The sequence below is a fragment of the Elephantulus edwardii genome, unplaced genomic scaffold (assembly GCF_000299155.1).
Source record: "Elephantulus edwardii isolate Elephantulus edwardi_28Jun2011 unplaced genomic scaffold, EleEdw1.0 scaffold00328, whole genome shotgun sequence".
Lineage (NCBI taxonomy): Eukaryota > Metazoa > Chordata > Mammalia > Macroscelidea > Macroscelididae > Elephantulus > Elephantulus edwardii.
Window position 1 is genome coordinate 525,080 of NW_006400078.1, and position 19,531 is coordinate 544,610.

At 47.1% G+C, this 19,531-nt stretch overlaps 1 protein-coding gene across 1 annotated transcript; it reads left to right on the forward strand.

The window, feature by feature from the left end:
* The first annotated feature begins 2,088 nt into the window (after positions 1-2,088).
* On the forward strand, positions 2,089-8,047 carry BATF2 (basic leucine zipper transcription factor, ATF-like 2). Its single transcript, XM_006901527.1, has 3 exons — positions 2,089-2,094; positions 5,229-5,333; positions 7,469-8,047. The coding sequence occupies exons 1-3, from the start codon at positions 2,089-2,091 to the stop codon at positions 8,045-8,047; spliced, it is 690 nt and encodes a 229-aa protein (XP_006901589.1).
* Positions 8,048-19,531: the final 11,484 nt, after the last annotated feature.

The following is a 19,531-nucleotide window of genomic DNA, read 5'->3' on the forward strand; positions in this document are numbered from 1 at the left end:
ATATATAAATATATAAAAAAGTGTGTTTCACACAATGCTTCCTTCACATTGTGTTTCACACTAGCAATAGGTTTTCAGTGAGACTATGCGGCAATGTGTATCAGCTGTCTGTAAATACTATGCCCTTTTATAGAAGGAACTTGGGTATCAGAGGATTTTTAGTGTCCTAAGTGGGTTGGGTGGGGTTTTCCAGAACCAACCCCCCACAGATGCTGAGGAACAACTGTACTTCTGAAAATTAGCCACTGAAAACTCTACGGACCACAACAGAGCATTATCTGATGTACGCTCTGCTGGAAGCTGCGCCCCATAGGTTGGAAGACACAGCATATACAGTGGCCTCAACGGTGAACTCCAGCAGCACCCAGGATGGCAAGGACCGGTCCTGTCTCCTTCTCTTGTCCGTCTCCATGGCAGTGGACAACTACAGGGTTTTCGAGTTTTTAATAGACATTTTTATGATGAAACATTTCCGGTATACCCCAACTCTCTCTTTCTCATGCTGTTTGGTTGGAATGGACTCAAGCCTGACCCTCTGCTATGTTTCAGAGGCTGTCAGTCACACAGGAGGGGATGGTCTAACTTTCTGCTGAGGACCCTAAGGTGGATTTGAACCTCCAGGGGCACCAGCTTTGGGTCAGTAGCAGAACACCCTGTGGACTATGCCACCCGAGCTCCCTAAAACTACTAAAGAGAACTTTCCTACAGTTTAAACAAGACACCACACACACAATTAAGCTGTGTTCCCCCCGGACTATCCCCAGGCCACCATTCTTAAGTCTAGCATTCTCATCACTACCCTACCCTCATTTTTATTTTCTTTTCATATCAGAAGGGTAATTTGTCTACGTTGTAACAAGGCTTAAGGGAGGCACAAGCCATACAAGAGTGTGAACACCCAATCATCACACTTAGGAGACAAAAAATTATCTACCCCCCATATTTTTGATACTGATCTTACCTATTTGAGAAGCTCTGGTGTTATCATGTGCTATGTGTTGTGCTTTTTTCCTTAAAAACCTTTATTTTATTTTATTATTGTGTGTGTGTCTGTGTGCACGCGCATGTACCGTCAAATCAGATCTGACTGGTACAGCAGGAGATTGTCCCTCCTTCTCCAGCAGAGTATCTGGTGGATTCAAACTGCTCACCTCTGGGATTGCAGCACAGCTGCTTGCCACGTGCTCTTGACCCAAAGGTCAACAGTTTGAATCTACAAGTTGCGCTGGAGGAGAAAGATGAGCAGTGGCCTCCTGTGAGGATTTAATGCTTCGGAAGCCCAGTGGAGGGCCGCTGGCTCAGAATCCATGGGACAGAAATGGATTGTTAAATATTTATTTATCCATGTTATTAAATTTTGTAGTAATTATACGGTTCAACTCTGGCTGCAGCTTGCCATTGTCCTACAAATGGGTGTTTTGGAAGGAGCCCTGGTGGTGTGGTTATTAAAGCAGCAGCTGCTAATCAAAAGGTTTGATCCCATGGCTGTCCATTGACAGCAAACTGTGAGAGTGAGCTTGGGAAGGGCTTAGCCCTGGGAGAACTGTGGGCGGCGCTACCTGCCCTGCCTTGCACGGTTGCTACCTGCTGGAATGGACTTCATGGCAGCAGGTTGAGTTTGGTTTGGATGGTTTGCACTTTTAGGCATGAGAAGAGCAGCTCCGACTCTCCACCAGTCATCACAGCAAACACTTTTTGTTTCTTTGTGGTAAGTTAGGAGGGAGCTCTGGTGGCCTGGTTGTAAGGAGCTGGGCCACCAGTTTAAGGACCTGTGGCCCGAATCATCCCCTGCAGGAGGAAGACGGGCAATCTCCTTCCAAGCAACTTACTGTCACTGAAAAATCACTGGCAGGCCAGCTATGAGGTAGTTCTGACTCTACTGCACATTACAACAAATAACATACAGGTCAGGGGGAGCTCTGGCAGGCGGGTGAGCAGGGAGTTGGGTTATGAACCCAGAGGCTATGGTTCTCTGGCTGTTTGAATCCACCGGCAGCTGTGAGGGAGAAAGATGGGCGGTCTCCTCCCCAGCAATTGACGGCTTCTGACAACCTGATGGCGCGCCAGTGATGAGTTGGCTTCGACTTGATGACGGTAATGAGTTAAGATTGTAGGTAAGGAGCCCTGTTAGCGTAGAGTGTAACATATGGGCTGCTAACTGTAAGGTCGGTGGTTCAAGTCTACCAGCTGCGAGCTGGCGTTGACTTGACAGCAGTAATGTAGACGGAGGTACCGGAACAGTTGCCATGTTGACATCTTCACGGTCACGGTACAGGGACATGAATCATGTACACACACCCTGTCGTTCAGTCGTCTCCATTAATTGTTCCCAGACTCTTCCGTCACCTTTAACAGAAGAAATTCTATGTGTTTCTCTTTTTAGCTCTTGTTCTAGTCCAAGCAGGTTTTCAAGTGCTTTATCTGCCTTATTCCATTTAATGTCCACCACCAAACTACTTTTCTGATCATTTACAGATTAGGAACTTGAGGTCCAAAGGATAAATTTATGTCTCTGAGGCCACACAGCTGGGCAGTTTGGCTCCCCCCCCCCCACCCGGCTGCATGCTCTGTTGTGTGAAAACACCATCATTTATATTTCTCTGCTTAAGGACACGGGAAATCTTTTGAAACCGTTGTTTATTTTCCCAAACACACCTGAGTATTGGACTCTGAAGGATTCAGGCACGACTGGCTTAGTCCATTACTCCTCACGTTCATTCTATGCGGGAGTATTTGTATCATCCTCCTCCTCACACCTTTAGAGATGTTGTTGCTGTTGACCGCCTTCGAGTCAAGCATGACTCATAGTGACCCCATGAACAAAAGGCCTGAAGCCCCTCTACAACTATCGACATTTATCAAGGTTCATAGAGTTTCGGGGGGCACGTTATTTAGGAAGTGGATGCCACTCCCGCTTCCAAACCTGTCATAGTATGTTATTGTTAGGTGCCATTGAGTCACTTGAAATGTATAGCAATCCTACGTACAGCAGCTCTGAACCCTTCCCTGTCCCGAGCCAGTCTCACTAACTCCAACACAACAACCCCCATTGCCCTACTTACTGTATCAATCCATCTAAGCCTGGGTGTCCCTCTCCTGTGCTGTCCATCCACCCTCCCAAGCATGATGTCCTTCTCCAAGGTCCGATCTCTCCTGGCCATGTACCCAAAGTAAGTGAGGTGGAGCTTCAAAATCCTAGCCTGCAAGGAGAGACTTGGCGTCACCCTCTCCAAGACAGATCTATTTGTTTTCTTGGAAGGCCATGGTGTGTCCAAGACTCTTCTCCAGCACCACATTCGAAGGCATCTATTCTTCTGTCATCCTTAGTCAGAAGGCAAGTCACTTACTAGCTCCACTATGCCAGACTTGAGCTCCCCCATCTCAGAGCTCAGGCACTCTCGCAGTCCCTCACATCAGCCCTATGGGATGCCCTAGAGATTTTCTCAGCAACCCTCCCTTCCTCCCTCCCTCCCTCCCCCCAGAGCACCCTCTCCACACCTGGGCTTTGCTCTGTCTGCCTGGCCACCCACCAGGGTCCTGGGAGAAGGGGCCCAACTGGAAGGCTAGTCCATGTTAGGAAATTCCAACCACATGGATTCTGAGCAGCTGGTGGCTTTAGGAGAAACTGAAACTTGGCTGACTGGGGGTGGAGTGGCCAGTGGGGGTTTTAAACACAGCCACTTCCTTGGGTTCCAGAGGGCACAGGGAGGTCACCGCAGACAGCGCCCAGCGACAACATTCTGAACCTGGAGAGACAATCTGCTGTCCCCAACCAACCCATCTGCCTCTGTGGGAGTGATGGGCTGCTGGCTGAGATGGTGAGTGGAGGGGACCAGGACGGGTGACAGGGGGCTGTGTCCAAGGGTGCCCTTTACTCAGTAAGGAATGCAGTCAGGAGCATCCAGTCCCAGCGTCAGACCATAGGCTGTGTGACTTGGGCCCCACACAGCCCCCCGCTGGGCCTCAGGGTTTGCTTGTTTCCAGCCCCAGCCCAGGCTCAGCTTGGTGTCTGTGACCTGCTTTGTGTCGGTATATACCTGCTTCTCTCCACTCACCCCCTGCTGTCCACTGACCGCCTTTATAGAAGTTTTCTCTCCTAAGTTCTCCTGTCCCTGGCTTCCCCTGGTGGCCCCTCTCCTGGGACCCAAGTGCCTTGAGGCCCACCCTTTTTCTCATGGGGTCTTTTCCTCCAAGCGCCAGCTCTCCCCTTTCCCTTGTTCCCCCCCTCCCCCCATGTCTGGAATGGGCTGCTGTGACCACGAGCAGGCCCTTGGTCACGGTGACCGTGCCTGAGCTCTCCCCACCCCCAGCTACAGCTCAGATCCGAGGGACGCGGGAAGGAGGCCTAGGCTGTGGTGGTCCCTAGCATTCCCTCATGACCTCGCCCTCCAGGGTGCTGGGCATGAGGCTTCAATGCTGAGGCTAAGTTTTAAGAAGCCCAGAGTAGAGGGGAGAGGAGCTACAACTTGGACATCCCCTCTTCTACCAAAATAGGCTCCCCATTCTTGAATCCATTTATTCTGTTTTGTACCCTGCTAGCGTGTTGGCAAGCTGAGGGCAGGGAGTTCTGTTGTGTGGGTAACTTCTGTGCCCCTGGCCGTCTTGGCACATGGTAGATACTCAGCTAGTGTTTGTTGGGTAAGCGAATTGCAGGCACAAGGACATGGATTCTGGGCTGTCATCAGGGACTCGGTGGTTCAGGCCATCAAGCGCTTGACAGGAAATCAGCACTGGGTGATAAGATCAGTGGCTGACACTTATTAACTACCAGCTAACGGCTGAAGGCTCCAGATCTGTCCCTACATGAGCTCCATCCCTTTGTAAACCCTGTCTCTTGCCTCTCCCTCGTGATAAGGAAGGCCCTGTCGCCCCCGACTTTTACAGCCAAGGTGGCCAGGTTCAAGGTGGCCAGGAGTGAGGGACTGAGTCAGAGTTCAAAGTCACATAGCTTAAAATGAGAGTGTGGGGTTAGAAACCAGTTTATTTGAGTTTGAATCTCAGGCACCTCATCTTTGATTCAAGACACTTCCGCACGTGCTGTCGTCCCCAGGTAAGCTATGATGGAGACATGTGGCAGGGCCCAGGTTATCACCAGGTGGTGGAGCCTTCCACAGGGTGTAAGGGAGCAGAGGGGGCTTCTGAGAGAAGGGGACCTTCAGGGTCTTGACTAGGGCTGAACAGGGCTTTCCAATGCCCATCTGCTGAGCCCTCTGCCTGGTGCCCTGCAGGACCCCGAGGAGCACCAGAGGCAGCTGAAGAGGAAGCAGAAGAACCGGGCTTCTGCTCAGCGCAACCGGCAGAAACACATGGACAAGGCGGACATGCTGCATCAGGTGGGTCTCCCTTCTTCTCATCAGCCCCACTAAGCAGGCGCCATGCCCTTTACCACTGGCCTGGGCGCACTATTCCCTACAACCAGAAGCCGAGTACAAGCTGAGCTATGGGGCTCTGCCTTCAAGGTGCCTTCTGTCTAAGAGGAGGAGAGACAGGAAGTGGAAGGCAGGCGGGGGAACCCAGACCCACCCGGGCTGAGACACTTAGAATGCACATTCTTGGATCACCCTGCCCAGCAGTTGCACCTCGTGTGCCCCGGATGGGCCCCAGGACCCCGGGAGCTGAGTTATCAACTATGATTAATCGCTGTCAGGGTTCCGCTGTGTGTAGTTGAGATCACGTCAGGAGAAACTCCCAGTTCAAGCTGAAGATGTTGAGTCCCAGCTGCTGTCTCATTAATTCTGAAGCCCTTATTTTACCGAGCCTGGAGCCTCACTGTACTCATCTGAAGAAAGGGAGGCTGTAATCTCTGCCCCAAATATGGAGATGGGATGGGAGTGGGCAGGAGGTGTGGGGGTAAATGAAGGCAGAATGTCACAGCTCTCTCTAGGCCTAACCCCAGGCCTTGATATCCTTTGAAAAAAACCCGATAATTTACATGTCGACTAGATGACCAGATCCTGATGAGGTCCTGAGCCTGACCACACACTGACAAGACAAACTGTCCCGAATTCCTGAGCAAATTATCACTCTCTTTGGGTGTCCCTTAAAGGCCCTATAGAGGAAAACTGTCTTTGCCTGCGCTACTCTGCGACCTCTGTGAGCGGTCACCTGGCGTCCCTCTCAGGGCTACTAATGAAGGCCTGTTCGCTACTGGGCACCAGCTTCTTTTTTTCTCTTTCCTGCCTTCAAGTCTCTTTTCCTACCTAACTGTAAGGAAGGCTTCACCCACGCTGTGCTGCTTGACCTTGGATGGCAACAGACCCTCAGGGTTGCCCCTTTTCTCTGTGCAGGCAGGACACCACTAGAAGACATAGAAATAAATATCTTCAGGTGTTTTTCACCATTGACCTCATAAATGGCTATTCAGAGCTGTGGGTTCTCAGAACCCAGGGTTTGACAGGACAGAACCCGAAAAATACAACCCTAGGAGTCCCCCCAACCCTGCCTCTAAGTATTTTGAAGGGTGCAATCTGGGTGTGAGGAATCCCTGGGCAGCCCAGAGGGCCCAGGACAGACTGACATCCCAAGTGCACATGAAGCCACGTTGGGACGGGCCTGGAGTGAGGGCTGGGGGAGGAAGGTATCCTTGTGGAGGAAACAGGAAATGTGTCCAGGAAGCACAGTCCATTCGAGGAACAGGAAGTGAGTGAGAGCAAAGAGGAGCTGGTGTGAGAAAGCTGAGAGGAGGGCTGGGCCCCCGTGCAGCTGCAAACGCCAGGTGGGGCTGGGGTCCTGAGGAGTCGTGGCACCATCACAGCCACTCTGTGTGGTCAATGACACCGTGGCTGTGGACTTGAGGAAGCCTCAGGCTACTGCAAGGAGAATGGAGGGACTTGGAGTTGGACCAGCTCAGGAAAGGAATCCTGGTGGCACAGTGGATAAGCGCCCCACTGCTAAGACCAACATGAAGGTGGATGGTTAGGACCCTCGGGGAAGATGCGGCGGTCAGTGTCTGTAAAGGTTCCTAAACCCATTGGCTCTAATTCATGGCAACCTTACAGGACAAAGGGGAGCTGTCCCGGGAGTTGTCAAGGCTGTGTGTCAGCTTTATGGGAGCCCCGTCTTCCTCAGCTGGGGGCTCTGTCCCCAGGGCTTTCTGTTTGAGTTGAGCACCAAAATTGCCTTTGCTGCTCCTTGTGGGTAACAGCCTTGGGAGCCCGACTGGGCTCTGTCCTTTAGGGCCACTCTGCAAAAGAATGGACTTGGTGGAGATGGGTTGGGACCAGGTCAGATGGCAGCTGGAGGTAGCGGGTGAGAATGATACAGGCCCTGGTGTTGAGGAGAAGAGAATATGGATGGGATGAGTGGTCCTACGAGGAGGTAGAACAGTGACGTGGGTTGGCAGAGGGCTGGGGAGGGAACGGCCAGATGGGTGGCAGGATTGTTCCCTCTGAAACCCAGGACCCTGGGAATGAGGACTCACACTGGGGTCTGCTACTGGCTGACGACCCCTCCGTACTTCTCCCCCTAGCAACACGAGTCCCTGGAGAAGCACAACAATGCCCTTCGGAAGGAGATCCTGCTCCTGAAAGAAGAGCTGGCGTGGTTGGACCGGACCCTCCGCCAGCACCTGCACCAGTACTCCATGGACCCCGCTTCTCCCTCGGCTCCTCCGGGGAGCCCTGTGCCCCAGAGCTGTGAGGGGCAGTCCAGTGTCTTCCAGGCCTCAGCCTCTCCACACCCAGCTCAGAACATCACATCAACTCTGCAGCCTCATCAAACCTCAGGCCTTGTGGCCCCTCTGTCTTCACAGTCACTGAAGGTCACTCCAACAATCCCTACTCCTCCTGGCCAGCTGTCCGCCAGCTCGGTCCTGCCCCCTCCCCCTGCCATCCCCAGCCTGCTGGGGCCTTCCTCAGAGTTCAAAGACCCCTTGTTCAGCCCCGTATACCACAGCCCTGGGCCTCCCTTGGAGCTTGTTCCAGGGGGCCTTGATTACTACCTCACAGAGTGGCAAAGGCCAAGGGTGGATCCTTGTCCCGACTTTCTCCTGACCTTGGAGAAGGATGGGAAGTCCAGGCTGGGTCTTGATTTCCCCCCTACAGATTGACAAGGGCCAAGGGTGGGTCCTTGTCCCAACTCACTCCTGGCCTTGCCTCCACTCTCCTCTGCCCATGTCCACTTCTAACTCTGTTTCCAAAGCCAAGTACCCCTTTTTTAGACTCTCTTCTGGGCACTGGGCACTTCCTTGGGCTGCTGAGCTTGGCCCAAGAGTTCACAAGGCAAAGAAGGCATTAGGGCCTTCACAGTGGCAGCCTGCCACACTCACGGTCTTATTTCAACTTCACTGCAGGTTGCTAACTCCAGATTCACTCCACTTTTTCAGAGAAGGAAACAGCCTTAGAGAAGCCAAGTGATTTGTCTAAGATCATACAGCCTTTCTTGAGATCAGAAACATTGCCCTCTGCTCCTCCCTTCTCTTGTTGGACTCCTGATCCAGGGCCCCAGGGGTTCAAGTTCTAGACCCTGATGTTTGTGTGAGGCGTCTTATGGCTGGGCATGGGAATGGTTCTCTGGAGCCCTGCACTTGGGGCCCCGAGCAGGGAACCAGTCCAGAGTTCAAGACTGGGCTGATCCAACAATGAATGAATGGAAATCCAAAATCTCTGTAAATGTTCATCAAAATTAATAAAAAATATATAAAAAAGACTAAGCTGGGAGGCTCCCAGGAGGAGGTCAGGTGTGGACTCCCCAAGCAATGCATTCTGGGGCAGGGAGGGTCTCTGAGAAATGACTGAAGCGGGCTGAATACTCACCTTTGCCCAGAAACCTGGGGTGATCCTGCAAGACCTGCTCTCAGGCTAATCTAACAGGGCTCCGGTGCCTAGGAAGGCCGGGTGGAGGGATTGCATGCACTTATGCACAGAAGGCAGGAGGAAAGGGTGGAAGGAGGGGCAGGTGCCAGGTCTCCAGGCCTGATCCTGCACTTTCCCACTTGCCTCCAGCTTGTTACCCTTGGGAGGTCTCCCCTGAAATGATCTGGGTCTAAGCTGATGGCAGCTGGAAGAGCCGGGCCTGCAATCAGGAGGGGGTGACCAGGAGGGGCTCAGCTGCAGCATCTGCTCTGCGAGGGGGGCTTCTCATTCAGGAGTGGCTCTCTAGCAGGGCTTGAGATGGAACAGCCCAGCTCTTTCCCCAATTTTCACCACACGTAAGCAGAGCCCTGTACTGATCTTTCACACACTCCAGGGCGCTGAGCACAGTCTCAGAACATATGGGAAATAAATGAAATTCTTTTTCATTTTTTTTCCTTTGGCAAGTTGTTAAAGAGCATACACTTTATAGCTGAAACCAAATAATTGATAAAATACTGAACCAGAGACATAAAAGACTTGTTGTTGTTATGTGCCGTCGAGTTGCTTGCAACTCATAGCAACGCTATGTACAACAGCCCTAAACTCTGCTCTGTCCTGTGCCCTAGACAATGAAAATGGTAAAACATTACAACAAAAGAACTACAGAAATAGGAAGACACCCAGGCTCAAGGATTGGAAGACTTTACATAGTGAAAATGTCCACAGATTCAGTGCAGTACTGACACAAATCACAACAGCATGTTTTATTGAAATAGAAAAATGGACCAAAATTTATAGATCAACTTCATATGGAGAGGAAAGAAACCCCAAATAGCCAGAGTGGCGTTGAAGAGAGAGGACCAGGCTGGACGCCTCACACTCACTGACATCACAGTACACTGTACAGCCACTGTCAGTGAAACAGCCTGGTATTGGGTCAATGATGGGCACACAAGGCAGTGGAACACAATTAGGAACTCAGAATTAAATGCAGCCTCTGTGGATTATGTCTCAACATCAAGAAAACAAAGACCCTCACCACTGGGCCAATAGAGAATACCATGATAGATCAAGAAAAGATTGACTCTGTCCATGATCCAAGATCTTGGATCAACATCACTGGTACTAGCAGTCAAGAAATCAGAAGACATATTGTACTGAGCAAGTCTGCTGTAGGGGCTTTTCCAGAGTACTGAAGAGTGATAATAATGTCCGTCTACAACTAAAAGACATTGAGATTGTTGATAACTTTAGCTTGCTTGTCTCTACAATCAACGCTCTTGGTACCAGAAGCCAGAAAATCAAAAGATGAATAGCTTTGGAAAAATCTGCTGCCAGGGACCTCTTCAAGAGTACTGAAGATCAATGATGTCAGTCAAGAGACTAAGGGGCACCTGACCCAGGCCATGGCCTTCGCAATTACTTGCTATGCATCAGAGAGCTGGACAAGGACTAAGGATGACAGAAGAAGAATCAATGCTATTGAGTTATGATTCTGGAGAAGAACATACCGTGGACTGCTAGGAGAACGAACAGGTTGGTCCCGGAGATGGTGAAACCAGGCTGCTCTTTGGAGGCAAGGATTTTGAAGCTTCATCTGACATACTTTGGGCATGTTACAAGGAGGGACCAGTCCTTGGAGAGGAACATCAGGCTTGGAAGAGTAGAGGGACAGCACGAGAGAGGAAGACGGTGAGAAGGATTGACTCAGTGACTGGGGTAAAGGGGGCAAGTGTGTCAGAAACAATAAGGTTGGCTCAGGATAGAGCTGTTGTGCATAGGATTGCTGTGAGTCTCAAGTGACTCAATGACACACAACAACAACAACAACACTTTGCTTAAGCTCTTTGTTGCAGTCAGTTTGTTAATCCAACTTTTTTTTTTTAGTTTTGTTGTTGGGTTTTTTAAAATCCATGGTATATTCAGTAGTCTTTGGTAACACTACATTTGAAAGAGATCAGTTCTATTGTTAATCCATCTTGATGAGGATTTTTCTCTCTTTCCTGTCCCTCTGCTTTTCAAGCACAATGTCCGTAAAGGACTGGCCCCCTCCTGACATCATGCCCAGGGTGTATGAGATGAGGTTCCACCATCCTCGCCTCTACGGAGCATTCTGGTTGCACTGTCTCCAGGACAGATTTGCTCTTTTGGAAGTTTGTGGGAATTGGTCTGTTGCTTTGGCAGCCGGCAGCATATTCAATACTCTTGGCCAGCATCACAATTCAAAGGCATTGACTCTTCTCTGATCTTCTTTACTCACTGGAAGAGAAACCCAAGGAAGAATCGACAAGAGCAAGTACATTGTAGGTCTTGGATTAAAGTCATAAAGCAAAACGTTTGTGAATGAATGGAAAGTGAGTTTGCTCTGTAAACTTTCATTCAATTAATATAAAAAAGTCATAAAGAAATAAAAATAGGATGCAGTAAGTAGAAAAACTTATGCTCATCAAAATACTTTATAAGAAAAGTGAATGGATAACCTATTGGAAACCACAGTAATGCCATAACAACACAGTCCAATCATAAAATTGACAAAGGATGTGAAGCGAGGATTTCCAAACATCCAACAAATATCTGAAAAGAGATATCAGTAGCCATTGGAGAGATGCACATACTACCCTGGCTAAAATGACCCTGATCCAAAACCCAGATCAGAACAAATGGTGTGGGGAATGTGCGAAGATTAGAACCCATTGCTCATAGGATTGTAAAATAATAAAAGGACTATGGAAATGAAGCTTTCTCAAAAAAACTAGAAATAGAACTACCTATGATCCAGCAATTCCAGTCCTAAGTATTGATTCAAAGACCTAAAGATAATGACATGAACAGATACACACAGGGCTATGGTCATTGTCTTTCAGTACTCACAATAGCAAATAGTTATTTACAATCGAAGTACCAATTATTAATGGGTGAATGAAAAGCAAATTGTGGCACACACATGATGGTGTACTAAGCAATTGTGAAGAACAAGGAGGAGTTCTGGCAACATATTATATATGGTAAGAGCATAGGTATAGGTATACATATACATACACACATATTATATATGGTTAGAGCATTTATTTATTTATTTATTGATAGATAGATACATACATATACATATAGAATGGGAATCCCAGAACACTTCATCGTACTAATGCGAAACTTATACTCGGACCAAGAGGCAGTTGTCAGAACAGAGCAAGGAGACACTACATGGTTCAAAATCAAGAAGGGGGCTCGTCAGGGATGTATTCTGTCTCCGTACCTTTTCAATCTGTATGCAGAACAGATCATCAAGATGCTGGGTTATACGAAGAGGAATGTGGCATGAGGATTGGTGGAAGAATCATCAACAACCTGTGTTATGCAGATGACACAACCCTGCTTGCTAAAACTGAGGAGGACCTGAAGCACTTGCTGCAGAAGATCAAGGACTACAGCCTCCTACATGGACTGAAGCTAAACGTCAAGAAAACAAAGATTCTAACCACTGGGCCAATTGGCAGCATCAGCGTGGATGGTGAGGAGATTGAGATAGTTAACAGTTTTAATTTACTTGGCTCCACAGTCAACACTCTTGGTAACAGCAGCCAGGAAATCAGGAGATGAATTGCATTGGAAAGTCGGCTGTGAGGGACCTCTCAAGACTACTGAAGAGCAACAATGTCAGGCTGGAAACTAAGGTGCGCCTGATCCAGGCTATAGTCTTCGCAATTATGTGCTATGCATTAGAGAGTTGGACAGTGAATAGGGTTGATAGAAAGAGGATTGTTGCCTTTGAGCTGTGGTGCTGGAGAAGAGTGTTGAATATACCATGGACTGCTAGGAGAACAAACAGGTTTGTCCTGGAGAGGGTGAAGCCAGAGTGTTCCCTGGAGTCAAGGATTCTGAAGCTTCGTCTGACATATTTTGGGCATGTTGCAAGGAGGGACTGGTCCTTGGAGAGGGACATCATGTTTGGCAGAGTGGAGGGGCGGCGAAGGAGAGGAAGACCTTTGGTGAGGTGGATCAATTCTGTGACTGGAGGGGTGGGAATAAGTGTGTTTGAGATGGCTAGGTTGGCACAAGTTAGAACAGCATTTAGAGCTCTTGTACATAGGGTCGCTATGAGTTGCAAGTGACTCGATGGCACACAACAACAATACATATATATACACACATACATATGCATACACATACATATGCTTACATACATACACATATACATATAGTTGGAAGCAGGAGAGGCATCTACTTCCTAAATGGTTTGTCTCTGGAAACTATGAACTTGGATAAATGTTGATAGTTGAAGAGGGGCTTCAGGCATTTTGTTCATGGGGTTGTTACGAGTCACGCTCAACTCAAAGGCAATCAACAACTACAACCAGAGCTAGAGGGCATATTGGTAAGTGAAATAAACCCAACATGTAAGGACAAGACTGTCTGGCCCTTCTTTTAGGAGAAGACACACATAGTCAAACAGAGAGAGACTGAGGTATGCTAAGTGGTGACTAAGAGAGTGAGGGTGGTGGGAAGAGTATGATTTGGATAGTACAGACAGCTGTTGCTGTGCACTGTGTAGTCAGAACCGACTCACAGCTCGCCTAGTAGCTGATTCTCCAGCGGGTTTTCAGAGTCTAATCACATAGAAAGAAATTGCCAATCTTTCTCCTATGGAGCAGCTGGTGGGTTTGAACCCCAGGCTTTTAGTTTTGCAGCACAGCTCCTTACCACTAGGCCACCAGATCACCTTACTGTACTTTTGGAAAAAGTAGCATCAAGTGTGGATATAATACGCAGAGCACCAAATGACCATATGAGCATGTGTAGATGGGATAGGCAAACTGGTATATAGGTAGGCTCAGATGTCTTATAGGTATGACCAGATAAATTTATCTGTAAATATGTGGGTGCAAACATACTTACTGAAAACAGATACAGATAGATACTTGTCGAGCATAACCTTCCAACATTGGTTTTCTGGACTTGAGGGTTTAGGACTACAGTCTCAGAACAATCAATTGGGAAAGCATAGTTGGAATCATGATCTGGGCCCTAATGATGTGAATGGCTCCTGGTGTTTTACAAACACTCCAGTGATTGTGGAAAACTTAGCTACAGATTTCGACTTGCCAGGAGTGAAATAGTGCAGAGAAGAAAGCAGTCTGCACAAGCCACAGCCTCATCTACCCTGAGACCAGCAGACCTAGATGGTGCCCAGCAATCATTACAGAGTATTCCTACTGAGGTCATGATAGTTGAGTCCAGATAGAACAAGAAAAAAATATGGGCTAGATTCTCAGGTACCTGAGAATTGTAGGGAACAGAAGACTACCTGAGATATCACCCTGAAATACTCTTTAAGCCTAAAAGCGAATCTATTCCCTGACATCACTTTCTAGTGAAATAGAGTGGCACAAAAAACCCCCACAGGACCCTGAAGACAGATGGCCTACTTAAAAACCATCAGCACAAGGACCACAACTGCTCAGAGTAAAGAAGAGAAAACAAGTTGGCAGGGAAACTAGAGTACTGGAAAGGAAACAAATGGAACCAAAGAGAATGGTAACACGTTGTGATAGAGTTAGCTAACGTCAATGAACAGTTTGTGCAGAACTTGTCAAATGGGAGCTTAACTCGCTGTATACATTTTCACCAAAAACTCAATAAAATATTATTTTTTTAAAAAAGAAGAGGGAATAATCCAGAATCTTAAAAGGATATAATCCTTTGCGGACCACCCAATCTGATTCTCAGCCCCCAAAGTAATACCCCTGCCACACAACAAATGAGGAAACTGAGGCCCAGAAGTGGGATAGACTTGCCTGGGGTCACACAACAAGGGACGGTATGGTGGTGGAAGGATAGTGGCAGAACTGGTGTCACCAGCAGGTTTGGGGGGACAGAGAGATGGGAGGGGAGTCAAGATGCTCTGGATGAGACAAAGATTGGAATTGGAGACTCAGTGTGGACCACAGAAGGCTTGTGATCATGTCCCTTAAAATATATCAGACACTGTGTAAAGCGTTTTATTTGGAATAACCCAGTGACGCCACCAGTAACTCTGTGAAGTAAACATTCTTGTGATCCCCCCAGTTCAGAAGGGGAAGCTGAGGCCCAGAGCAATGAAGTAACCAACCAGTCAAGGATACACAGCTAGGCAGTAGCACAGTTTTGAGTCAATGACTGGAAACACTTGACCATAGGGGAGCCTGCCTTCTTCTCTCTTCCCTGCACTCACGCTGCGGGCCCTGGAAGGGAGTGGGGTGTGCATATGTTTGTGGTTCGATTTGACTCCTGGGAATAAAAGTTTAAGCTTAAAGCAAACAAGAGAGGGGGAGTAATTTAATTAATGTTGATACTACCACAGGCGGGGCTATTGAAGAGCTGCTAAGAATAAAGAATGCTTTGAAGAATATTTAATGAAGTGAGAGAACACTGCCACAGTATTAAGCAGAGAAAACCCAGAATGCGTAATTGTTGATATAGTTTGAAATTATGGTGGCTAAAAATATAAGCAGAAAGAAAGGAGTAGGAAGAAATGTAGAGTCTCGAAGACAGACATGTGGTAATATCTGGAAATACTCCTATTTGTAAACACAGCTACCACTATAGACAGGCCTTCCACGAGACTAAATATATCCATCCTAGAGATCTGTGCCTGAGTGCACTCATTATCTACTTTCTAATTATGATTGGAGTTAAAGCTTACAGAGCTGACTGATATTCCAGTCAAGCAATACATGTACCGTTGTATGACACTGATTATAGTTCCCACATCATATCGTCATTCTTCCTGCTGTCTCTCTGTGGTTTTTGTTCTATTCATTCTGTCAACCTCTCCCTTTCTATCTTGTTTATTATCTATTGCTATGTAATAAATCACTCTAGAATTTAGCAATTTAAACAACCAACAGGGAGCTCTGGTGGCATAGTCTATGGGGAGTTGTGCTTTTAACTCAAAGGCTGAACTTTGGTAGTTCAAATCCACCAGCGACTTTGCAGGAGAAAGATGAATAATCTTCTCCCTAGTGACTTAGAGCTTCAGAGACCTCACGATGCAGAATCAGCTCTGAGCTGGTTCTCATTTGACAGCAATGAAATGAGAAACAACAGTTTCATTGGACCCATGAGTTAAAGATTTTTTTGCTCAAGTTCCGTTGACTAGAACTGAGTGGCTTGCCACAGTTAACGGCAAGAGAGGCTGGGAAACAGGATTTGAATTCCACCTTAATTCTAGGTGGCTATATACATGGGGTTCTACCATTAGGAAAATGTTGTTATTGTTATGTGCTGTCGAGTCGACCCTGTGCACAATAGTTCTGAATCTTGCCTTATTCTGAGCCAACTTCACTGTGTCTGACACACTGGACCCCATTGCCACAACCACTGTGTCAATCCATCTCATCCAAGGTTTTTCTCCTCTGTGCTGACCCTCCACCCTTCCAAGCATGATGTCCTTCTCCCAGGACTGGTCCCTCCTGGCAACATGCCCCAAATATGTGAGGCAGAATTTCAAAATCCTTGCCTCCAAGGAACAACCTGGTCCCATTCTCTCCAGTACAGAACTATTTGTTCTCTTGACAGTCCATGGTATGTTCAACACTCTTCTCCAGTACCACAACTCAAAGGCATTCTTTTTATAAAATTTTATTTTAATAATTTTAATGAACTTTTACAGAGATTTTGGATTTCCATTCATTCATTTTTGCACTTTTCTCCCTGCCCAGCCCTACCCCCCTCCCCCAGCATTGATTTTTATAATCATTAGTCATTATTCAGGTCTCAGAAACATAGCAAGCAATTGAGAAGACCATGGGCTGGATCAAGCACACCTTAGTCTCTAGACTGACATCATTGCTCTTTTAGCCCTCTGGAGAGAGATCCTTGACAGTAGATTTTCCCAGTGCAACTAGTATTTTGAATTCCTGACTGCTAGTGCCAAGACTGTTGATTGTAGATCTAAGGAAGACGAAATTGTTAACGACCTCCCTCTTTTCTCCATCTATCATGATGCTGCCAATTGGCCGGGCGGTGAGGATCTTTGTTTTCTTGATGCTGAGATGCAATCCCTATTGAAGGCTACACTCCTCAACCTTCTGCAGTTTTGGCAAGGAGTTTTGTATCATCTGCACAATACAAGTTCCTGGGGGATCAACTCTTTGTGATAGGTAACATTTATTCCCTTTCCACTGTGAAAATGGAGTGTTAAGTTCCCTTACACATTTCTCACAAACACATATACATTGTTCTTTCGCCCATTTTGCCAATATAGTGACATCATCATCATCATCAGTTATTATGTACAATTAAGTAAAAATCAGCTCACAGCTGACCCTCCAGTGGGTTTTCAGAGGCTGTAAACCACATGGGAGGAGATGGTGCATCTTTCTCTCTGGAAGCAGCTGGTGGATTTGAACCAAGTATCATTGGGATGGCAGCACAACTCATTACCCCCTCAGCCATCAGAGCTCCATACATCATCATTAGTGGTTAAATTAATATTCAACATTTACATTTTATAATATATTACTATTATTACTGAAATTGTCATGTTCTCTGCCTCTCTTCCCCTGTGTGTGTGTGTGTGTGTGTGTGTGTGTGTGTGTGTGTGTGTTTATGATTGTTGATGTCAAATAAATAGCTTGCCTCCAGAGACCCTATGAACCTGGAGAAAGGATGAAAGTCACGCAGCTGCCGAGGACTCTCGTTCATAGGGTCGCTATGAGTCGCCTACGACTCGATGACACTTAACAAGACAGAGAGAGGGACCAGTCAGCCTAGTGGATCGAAAGTGATGCTACCAAGCCAAAGGTGGGCGACTCTAATCTGCGGCTCTCAGGCCAGTTTTTCATTGTTTTTGGTCAAACATTCTTCTGGGTCGGATAGCCCTGGTGTGCCCACTTGCCATACAAGGGTAACTTGCTGTTTCTGGAGGCTGAACACTGCGACACTGATGTGTCAAATGCGATAATCGTTACCCATAGTGGACAGTGTTTGATGGGGCTCCCCAGTTAAAACAAGCTTGGAAGCAGGAGTGGCATCCACTTCTGTAATAGCTTGCTTCCGGAAACACTATGAACCTGGAGAAAGAATGAAAGTCATGCAAGTGTCAAGGATTTTCATTCATAGGGTCGCTATGAGTCACCTACGACTCGACGGCACTTAACAACAGCAACAACAACAGCAATAACAGTGTATTAATAATGACCTCATGCCCAAGCTCTACAACAGGACTGGAAGTTTACCTTGACTGCACTGAAACACGTCAGGAATCCTTTCGCTTTTGTTTCCTCCTTGGAACCATGTCTTCTTGGGTGTTAAGGGAAGAGTGTGCTGGGCAGAGAGGACGTGGGCATAAGGGAGCTAACAACTCCTTTTGTGGAACAAGTGGGATTCAGCTCCTTCCTAGAGGAGCTTCATGGGATCTTTTCACATCAGCTCTCATGAAGGGAGTCCTAGTTAAGAACCAGAAACAAGACTTCGGGTGGATGCACAGCGGTCTGGGGCACAGTGAGGGAAGCCGAATATCAAATTTAATAATAGTAGACCGAATGCTGTATTGGGAAATGAGGGAGGCTTAATACAAGCTGAAGGTCACCTTGTGACACTAGGGCGTTCCTTAGGAGTCAACATTGTTCTTAGTTTTTATCAAATGAATCCCTCCCTCTTGAGATTGACATAAAGAGGAACTTGGCCTTATCTGTAAAAGATTTCACCATTATCCTTTGTTTTGTACTTCCTTGTGATTCTATATAAATAATCAGAGAAGCATGGCTTGTGGTCTTCAGTCAAGAACTGCTGACCCCTTGTTTTACGCTCTCTGCTCTATCTCATTCCTGGCTGTTTGTCTCTTTATTATAAAATTATTCTATTCTTTGGGACCCTCGGTCTGCAACAGCACAGAAACACCATCGGTAGGAAAACGGCCTTAAAATGTGTACTTGAAGTGTGCACTGAGTCTGCATGTCCTTCATTTAGTCGTTGTTTAATTAATTCAATCAGGTGCTCTGTCCTTGAACATTTACATGTCAAACACTTCTAAATGACTGGGAAATAGTGGTGAACAAGGCTGATAAGAAGTCTGTGCCTAAGGTACTGTCTTAGTTATCTGTTATAGTGTTCAGTGCTATTAGTGCTATAACTCTCAGTGCTGTTGTTCATAGTCTCTCTGAGTTGTACTTGACTGAACAGCACCTAATAACAACAACATAGTTAATAGGAAACCCAGGCTCACTGCTGTGGAGTTGAATCCAACTTCTCATGACTCCACAGGACAGAATTGCCTTATAGAGTTCCCAAGGCTGTAAAGCTTTGCAGAAGCAGATTCCCTCATCTTTCTCCTACAGAGTGGCTGGTAGGTTTGATCCAATGACCTTGTGTTAGCAGCTAAATGCCTTAACCATGTTCCACTAGAATGCTTATCTAATATTGTTGTTATATGTCATCAAGTCAGAACTGACTCATGGCTGATCCCGCAGCAAGTTTTCAGAGGTTATAAATGACACAGGAGGAGATCGCCTGCCTTTCTTCCTCTGAACAGCTGGAGGATCCAAACTGTTTGCCTTTGGGTTGGCAACACAACCCCTTAACACTAAGCCACCAGAGCTTCCTAAATATAATGTTGTTGTTGTTGTGTACCATAGAATCAAAACCAACCCATAGCTAATCTCTGATAGGTGTTCAAAGGCAGTTAATTGTATAGGAGGAGATTGCCCATCCTTCTCCTGCAAAGCAGCTGGTGGCCTCAAGCAACGTGCCTATGAGATTGC